The following is a 9,544-nucleotide window of genomic DNA, read 5'->3' on the forward strand; positions in this document are numbered from 1 at the left end:
TGACAACAGACAGCTATATTGCATTTAAACAAAAAATGATTAATACACAACAGCATTTAAATCACATCATATTGACCGAAATTGTATATTAATATTCTTTCTTTAGATAACACCCAACAGTTTGATGTCCTGAAGAACATTGCTGATGATCTGGGCCGTGCTGCTGTATCCGGAAATCTGAGTCAGTCCATCGGCTTCAATGTGTCATCCATGGGTATCATTCCTCCTCCACCCTCATCCAGTGACCCAGCCTGGAATAATGTAAGACGTTAATCTACTTGTTTTATTTGAACAATATATATCCTTAGGGTATCTTAGTGTTTTATATACATGTACACTTCAAATAAGAGTCAAATATGTAGAAATGCAATAGTTTGGATAAAAGAATGAAACATTTAAAATGTAATTTGTAAAATGAACCCAATGGTTTGGTTTGTCCATATATCTTCAGTAATATACCTCATATAGACATCTGTGTTTAATATGTTATATATAAATAAAAGCAAAATAAAAATAAATAAAAATAAAAGCAAAAGCTTGTAAACATAATTTAATGCAGAAACTACAAACATTAAGCACGGGTCACATTATCAAAGAAGGTGAGATGAATCAGGGAACAATCATAACACAACATAACTGATACACTCTAAAAATACTGGGTTGTTGTTACCCAGCGTTGGATCGAATATGGACACATGCATCCACTGGGTTAAAAAGTTTAATTTATATGTTATTGAAAAAAAGTTAACTCAATGTTGGGTTAAGAAAGCCCTGCATTTTAGGAGTGTAACAAATAAGAAGCAGCCCTTCATAGATGACTGCTGCATACATCTTTAAATGTAACAGCAGATACAATTGTTCAGATCTGGTACTCTCTTATCTCTGATCGGCATCACTCATTTTATCATTCCAGTGCTCACTTTAAGACTCAACTATGGCAAAGGTGGCTCTACTCATGCATCATTTTCAACATTTTTAAAGAAAATATGGGATTTAATGTTTTGTGATAATCCGCTGTTTACTGAACAGCTTATACTGAACCCTGGGTTGACAATGAATCATTTTAAATGAATTTAATATCAGTTATTTTGTTGTCATAGATTAACAGCCAATAGTGGCTGTACAATAAAGCGCACACCATGCTTTCTTTATTTTAACTATCCCTGTCTCTCTCTCTCTGTCTCTCTCTCTCTGTCTCTCTCTCTCTCTCTCTCTCTCTCTCTCTCTCTCTCTCTCTCTCTTTCTGTGTGTGTGTGTCAGGTGGCCACTCAGGAAGTTACCCGTGCTGATCAGCAGGTGGAGACGGTCAAGACTGTATCGTCACTGTTGGTGGTGGTTCAGCCAGAGGCCGGATCATCCCTTGGACTGCTCAATGTTCAGCCAAGCATCATGGCTCTAGACACAGCGGTGAGACAGAAACCTGTTTAAACAAATAAAAAATAAATAAAAATGTTGATTAGGTATTTTGGCGGTTCATTTCACTGTGTCAACCCGGAATAATAAAGGGAATAAGCCAAAAAGAAAATGAATGGTTTGGTATTTTATGAACTGAAGCATGACAGCAGGTTTAGAAAAGTCTGTGCTGAGCTGGTAAACTAACTCCTGCTCAGAACCAGTATGATAAGCTAAGAACTAGTTTAAACTAGCTAAAATCAGTTACTTTGCAATTACTGTGGTTCAAACCATGCCATTTTTTTTTTTTTTTTCAATGAGAAACAAAGCTTTCATTTAGAAAAACTGTAGCTGTAGTTTTCAGTTGATAACTGGTAGGGAACTGAATACCAAGTTGTTACAGGGAATTGCTTGTTGGTATTGTTTTTAGATGCATAACACTTTGGAATTTGGATCCATTTTATTCTTGCTTCCAAAACATGTTTTAATATTCCACACCAAACTACTTCACAAAGTTAACTCAATAATGTCTCTTCTAAAGGTGGGCATAGATTATTTTTTTAATCTAGATTAATCTCACTGTAATCTTGGAATTATTCTAGATTAATCTACATTAAAATGGCTCATATTACATTCTACATTAATAAATATACATTAAATGCCTCATATTAAATTATGCCGAAGGCATTTAGAATATGTGTGCTACCCAAATAATGACTAAAGGTAAGTCTTCGAGAGCGAGCGAGCAAGCCAGGTGGAGCATTAGACCAGGGGCTCATCTCCTGTTTCCAAAATGCATCACAGACTGCTTGAGAAACTGTTTTACTATGATAACTGGTGATGAAAATAAATGATGTTCAATAAGATGTACTTGTGTTTACTAACTGTTTATTCAGTTAAACATGAATTTTGAACTGTAGGCCTACATAAGCTCGAAACAGCAATGTTTGTTTACCTTAATCTGACTAAAGTCATAATATAACTAAACAGAAATTAAAATCAGACGTGGAGTATATTTAAGTATATATTCCGACAAGATCCACACACCCTGTTGTCAGTAAAGGACCACACACACAAACACACACATCACGAAATGCGGAAGTTTTTTTCTATCCATTTGGTATGCTTTATTAAATTCCATAACAATCTCACCAGTCTTTACTCCTTATTTTCATCTGATACCCCAGTTTGTCATGGGGCATGAATGAAATGTTCACGAGTGAGAGTGAATGTGAAATTGCTGAACTTGAAGTTAAAGTCATCCAAAATTACAGGAAATTCTTACATGAAAGCACTTCACGTAAACACCTTAATTATATTATTGTCTATTTAGGCAAATAACTAGATTACAGGTGTCCATGTAAGTGTAGTCAGTAGTGTCTTCGAATTAAGTGAAAGGTCTAGGAGGGCTGATTTGAATCAAAAAGGCATTTTTTTTGTCAGATGGCTCACCGGTTTGACTTTCATTCATTCATCGTCATTCATTTTAAAAATCACCTGGTCCATTTTATTCTTAAATGTTTTACTCGAACGCATAAACTCTACAGGTGCCTGATAGTTAGATGTGTATCTAACATTAATCAGATTCACTAGTGTACTGCATCCATGTTAGCACATCACATTTGATGTGGTAATTTCACAGTAGGAATACACACAGGCTCGAAGACTCGTTCTCGCCACCTACAGTGCAATCTGGCCAGGTATACATTCGCGCTAAAATATCAAGGTGAAAGTCATCATAGCTTGCGTAGAACAGAACTAGCTCCCAACTCAACTTTGAGAATAGATTAGCGTCTATATATTTTATCGCCTGATAAGAGTCTCGCGCTATAGCCGATAACTGAACACCACAAGTCTCTACCCACTGGCGTGCTTTTTGCTGATTAGCTGATATTGACTCTACTACAGTGCAGTGACTAGTATGCCCCATAGGTGGCAACGTAACAGCTGGCAAAAAAAAAAAAAAAACAGACCAAAAATAAAATGAAATTAAATAATTAAAACATTACATACACAAATCCGGGGCTCCTACTGTACACCTGGCCCATTCCATGAAGTTAAAACTTACATTGAAAAGGAAAATATTAATAATTGTAAATTATAACATTTCAGTAGTTCATAATAAAGGCAAACTTTTAATTCCTCCTTTTTTATTTTATTTTATTTATTTATTTTTTTTTTTCATTTTGTACAAGTACTATAATATGGCATTGAATGAAAAAGTGCATGTGTCTGTTTCCAGGGTGACTGTGTTTCTGTGGGAGTGACATCTCTGACCCTATCAGCTGAGCTCAAAGATGCTAATGGGAATCCAGTCGAGGGACTTTATGGAAACACAACCATTCCATTCAGTGGCTGTTGGGCAAATTTTACCGACTTAGCCATCTATACAAGCGGTGGGTTGATTGACACTTTTGCTTTTGGCAATATTTGTTTAATTACTGCTGTATTTACAATATCATCTCTTTGTACTTCTTCAACAGGTGATAACTTGAAGTTGGCCTTTACTTTGACTGAATGGAAGGCAGAATCCAGATCCTTTACCCTGAGTTCACCTACAACACCATCTAGTGTTGTTGTCACTACAGGTGATGATTTTCCCAGCATCTTTGACTCCAGTCCAGCCATCTCGACCCTGTCTGTGTATCTGCTCATGCTGTTCAGTGCTCTGCTCCTCCTGCTCCAACACTATGAGTGATTATAGGCAGTAAAGAGATGACACACAAACACACATACACACAAACACACACACACACACACACACACACACACACACACACACACACACACACACACACACACACACACACACACACACACACATTATGCTCATAATACATATAACATTGTCTTCTAATGATTTGACACTATCTATACTCTTCGGTTGTTTTTACATATGACCATTTTCTGTATCTGATTTTGGGTTTAAATAAGTAATTAAAATCAGTAAGATTTAACTAAGAACATTCAGAATATTAACAATACAAAAAAATCTATTCTTATTGTTTCACTTTGTAATATACATATTCAAATGCTTTGTATGCTCAATAAAATCATGTGCTGGCATGTTTTTTGACTGTTTTTGTTTGTTTTATTTTTGTTATTCGATTATTTTGATAATTTCTTGAAGTATGAAAAAATTTAAGATTGCCTCGAAAATCATTTTCTTTTTAAAGCAATGTTCAACAAAATAGTCTGACTAAAATGCTTCATTTAATGGGATAGTTCACCCAAAAATTTAAATTAAACCTAAAAATTAAAACACGAGGACCACTAGATGGAGTGCTTAGCACTCAATCCTCACCTATAGAATTGTGAGAAAATACTGTAAGTTATATTCAAAGCCTAAAAGATAAATTGAAAAATTGCTAAATAGTTAAATACTAACTAGTTTAATGACCCTATTTTTAAAGATGCAAATAGAAAATACAGGACATATGCACTTTACAAGAAATATCTAATTTCTTTAAATAATTTCAGCACATAATTGACATCATACACCAGGGGCAACGTGGTGGCTTAGTGGTTAGCACTGTCACCTCACAACAAGATGGTCGCTGGTTCAAGTCCCGACTGGGTCAGTTGGCATTTCTGTGTGGAGTTTGCATGTTCTCCCATGTGTTTGCATGGGTTTTCTCCAAGTGCTCCGGTTTCCCCCACAGTCCAAACACATGGATAAACTAAATAGGTTGTAGAGATCGGGTTGGCTGGATAAGTTGAGTTTATTCCCCTGTGACGACCCCTGATGAATATAGGGACCTTTTTTCTCTAGATTTTCTCACTAAATAGGAATTCACTACAACAGAGATCATTAAAGCAAAAAGACAAAAAAAAAACATAATTTTCATGCTGAAGTCAGGTTGCCGTCTAATATACTGTTACATGCAGTTTAGTGCATGCAGAGGTTGAATTAAGAGAAACAAATGTATTCTAAAAGCTTCCGTGTGTTTGATTTTTTTTTTGATCCACTGAGCAATATCTCAGTCTTGTCTATTTTTCTACTAAAATTTCTAGCCATTTTTTCTTAATAATCTTTTAGATATTATTACGTTTGACAGTTTGCTATAGTCTTGATTAAATAACTGATCATCTCATCGTCACAATAACAAATGAAAACTAACTCTGTTTTCTAACGATATTGCCATGAAGCAGCATGTTTCAAAAACAGCAGGGGGCCTAACACAGATCCTTGTGTGACTGCACACGTTACTGTGGCTACCTTGGATAATCTTCTATATTCAAAAGAACAGAGTAGGACCGGTCAAACAGGTACAGTAGGATTTACTGTAAACTGTGTTAGTGCTTATCCCTGAATGCCAGTGTAATTATGTTCCCGATTAAAAAGTATGGTGTAATCTATTGTGTCAAACAAAGCACTACGATTAGGTAAAACTAAGCCAAGCAGCAGATTATTTGTTGTTTTAACAAGTGCAGTTTCTATGGCACCTGAAACGTGACTGTAATCCGTAAACATTAGTTTTAATTATGGAGCACACCTAAGCAGATGCAACGTTTTCTATTTTAGACCCAACCAAAGATCTTGGTCTGTGTTTTGCATGTCATTTAGGATCCAGGCCCGTAGCCAACATGGTGAAAAGGCTGTTTATTTTATCTAAATTTTTAATCTCAAAAATTCTGTCAGTGGACAAAGGCAAAGGTAACTTGGACTTCTGTGATGGCACCATTAATTCTGAACAGCACTTTGTTTCCAGCCTTGCCCATGCATATTCCAGAAAAACTATTTAAAACCATATTCTGCACAGATTACAAAGACAATACTGGTACTTGACTGGTCTGCCTGCAGTCCCGACCTGTCTCCGATAGAGAATGTCTGGTGCATTTTAAAGCGCAAAATGTGACAAAATGTGACAAAGACCCTGTACTGTTGTCCAGCTTAAGACTCTTTTGCAGGAAGGATAGGACGAAATTACACCTGAAAAACTTCATCACTTCATCACTCTAAATGTCTTGTAAAAAGTTCCCAAAATGTCATTCCCCAAACATGTCATAAAAGGAAAGACAACATTCCAAAGGGTAAATGCTTTACTTTTACCACTTTTTTGAAATGTGTTGCAAGGACAAAAAATGGTATACGTGTTTATTTTGAAAAAAAAAAAAATCTAAATCACGAGAAACACATGAAATAATGATTGTTTTTAATTTGAGTTTTCCATACTGTCTTAACTTTTTCAGATATGAGACTGTACAAGGAAGTTAAATTATTCTTCTCACAGTTCAACCATTCAGACATTGCAAACCAAGTCGGACTGAAATTTGCTTATCTGTTGCCTGCTCTCCATGGAGCTCTGCTTTTATTCATCTATAAATACAACAGCAACAACAAAAACAAACTTATTTACCCATGTTGTCTTCTGTTTGATTGCAGCTGAAGCTGCTTAATTTTAGATGGTTTAAATTGAAATTGGCAAACCTCATTTTCATCACAGCAATCCCTATTGTTGTAATTGAAGATGCTTTTCATTACTATCCATGTGCTAGACACTGAAAATGAGGCTATTTACCCAATATATTAATATTACAGAAATGCAAATAGAGCAAAAAATATTTTAAATGTGTAAATATTTTGAGTTCCTCTCTGTTCTAACACCATTTTTAAACCAGATGCCTTCTCTCACAGGCCTGGGAAAGAAAACATTCAAAAGTTGGTTTGGAGCTTCTGTAAGGCAGCTACAAAGGCTATTTTATTCAGTAAAACATTAAGTGATAGTTTACTCTTTTAAACCGCCATATTAGGAATAATAACATGACCTGTGTGATCCATAGTAATGTCAACATCACAACATCGCATCGAACACGACCACTGTTGTAGTGCCACCACAACTGCGTGAATTTTGTATAGACCTGATTGAAGAAGCAACAAAAGTGACTGTTCATTGCAATAGGCATATGTATACCTATGGTACATATACTTGCATGTGGAATTTCACCTCTATTTTTCTTCACGTGCTGCAAAAAATGCTCTTTAGAAACATATCAGGCCCTATCATACACCTGGCGCAATGTGACGCAAGGGGCGACGTAATTGTTGTTTGCTAGTTTCAGGTTGGCGGAAGAGTCATTTTGACGTTTTGCTTGTTTAAATAGCAAATGCATTTGCGCTCATAGGCGTTGTGGTCTAAAAAGGGAGGCGTGTTAAGGCGCATTGCTTGCGCATTGCTATTTTGAGAAACTATAATAGTCTGTTCTATAGACCAGAACAAAGCCGGTCTTATTGTCCAATACAGAGGGCATTAGTTGTGCGCCTCACTTACACACTGATTAATACACAAAAGATTAATAGAAATACACAAAAATATTGAAAAACAATTAAAATATTAAGGATATATAAATGTTAGTGCTGTCGATCGATTAAAAAAAAAAAACAATTAATTGCGATTAATCACATTTAAAAGACTGAAACTTGTAATTTTGGCTATCGAATGTAAAATTAATGTAAACGCAAAACAAATACTATTTAAATTCAAAATATAATTCATTATTTGAATTTTTGTTTTACTTTTAACACAGATTTCTTCATGTAAACAACATACCCACAATAAACCATCAAGATCCTGGCTTGACAGCCATATTTATTACAGAAATTAAAACACAGGCATGTTAATGCCATTTGAATTTCAAAACAATCAATGGCAATAAAGAAAACATTGATTTCCATATTGGATTGGTGGACTGCAAAAAAATGGCAAAACACAAGTCTTACAGATATGGAAAATTATAATAATAATAATAATAAAGTATTGAATACAAACAATTGCACTCATTGCAGGGCTGGACGGGGACAAAAAAAATCGGCCCTGTCATTTTTGGCCAGAGCGGCCCACTACATCAATCAAAATGCTCCCCATCTGTGCACGCCCTTGAATTTGTTTACCAACTCCCATTCTATAAAAGCACAAAAGGCATATATAGGAAATAATGAGAGTTGACAATATAAAAACAGATTTTTTTTTATTTATTATTATAATAAAATTATAATCCACACTGGAAATATGGGTGCCTGTGTGTTTTGAGGGAGCCTAAAAAATAATGAACATAACAAAAACTGCCTGCTGATGCACACAGTTAATTTTAATTAATAAAATAAAGATAAATAAGAAAAGCAATGTGTCAGAGACCCTAAAAACTTGTTTGACTCAACAATGAAACAATAAACGAGGCTAAAAGATTTTACATTGTCAATCAAATGAACTTAAACAATTGAAAAATGCAACAAATATTTGTTTGAGCCCGAACTACAAAACTAAATGTAAAAAAAAAGTTGCTTAAGTTGCACACTAGTTTGGTCATGTATAAATATCATTATAACCATATTGTATAAATATTATTGTCACTATAAGCCTACATCATGCTGACGATCAAAAACACAATGTCATGATATTTCATGCGCTAGTCTTCTGTCCGAGTGCATCATAAAATACATGACTGACACTCCTCATAGAGCTTGAGAAGCAGACATTCTTTATCATTTGTAAAATAAAGACTTGCAGGTTAAGGAAACAGAGGAAGTTGACGCGGGCCGTGGTGCAGATTAAAAGTTTAAAAAAAGGTATATTTATATGGACAGAAATATGGCAGACGCAAAAGCCTGCTCTCCCAGCGGGAGACTGCCGGTCTGCCCCTGGCCACAACAGGAAAAAAAAAATTAACATTTTTTTTTTAACGCGTTAATTATTTCAAATTAATTGCATGCATTAACGCGTTAATTTTGACAGCACTAATATATATATATATATAGGATATATATAGTATATAAATATAAAGGATTAAAATATTACAAAACATTATTTTCTAGCCTACATAAATATAAACCATACTTTCATGCCTTCTTCATCTCGGCGGCGTTTTCTGTTTATTCGTGACAATTTGCTTTTGTTTATTGTTATTATTATTAGCAGTAGTATTTGTTATATCCATATTTATATTTGTTTTATTAAAAACAAGCTTAGATTTGCCCACCTGTCAGGTTTTAGACCATATGTGGCATAGCATGTGTATTAAGATATAACTAAGTTTTTTGAGCACACTTCGTTATTATTGTTCATTTATTCGTTTGCTGGAAATTAGAACTGAATTTAGAAATAGTCTTGAAACAAATCTTTGCGCTTAACAAATGAAATGAATTATTTATAGC

At 34.8% G+C, this 9,544-nt stretch overlaps 1 protein-coding gene across 3 annotated transcripts in view; it reads left to right on the top strand.

Annotated features, from left to right (window-relative positions):
• The window catches only part of pkhd1l1.1 (PKHD1 like 1, tandem duplicate 1), a 75,596-nt gene extending 71,138 nt beyond the window's left edge, over positions 1-4,458 (top strand). For 2 of the 3 annotated variants that reach the window (XM_087294845.1, XM_087294846.1), the window contains 4 exons: positions 107-261; positions 1,261-1,407; positions 3,635-3,788; positions 3,876-4,458. In XM_087294845.1, coding sequence (XP_087150971.1) covers positions 107-261; positions 1,261-1,407; positions 3,635-3,788; positions 3,876-4,090 — 671 coding nt within the window. In that variant the 3' untranslated portion in view covers positions 4,091-4,458. The remainder of the gene's footprint in view (positions 1-106; positions 262-1,260; positions 1,408-3,634; positions 3,789-3,875) is intronic. The other variant, NM_001318128.1, reaches the window with a different exon arrangement.
• Positions 4,459-9,544: the final 5,086 nt, after the last annotated feature.

Source organism: Danio rerio, chromosome 19 (assembly GCF_052040795.2).
Source record: "Danio rerio strain M-AB ecotype USA chromosome 19, GRCz13ab, whole genome shotgun sequence".
NCBI lineage: Eukaryota > Metazoa > Chordata > Actinopteri > Cypriniformes > Danionidae > Danio > Danio rerio.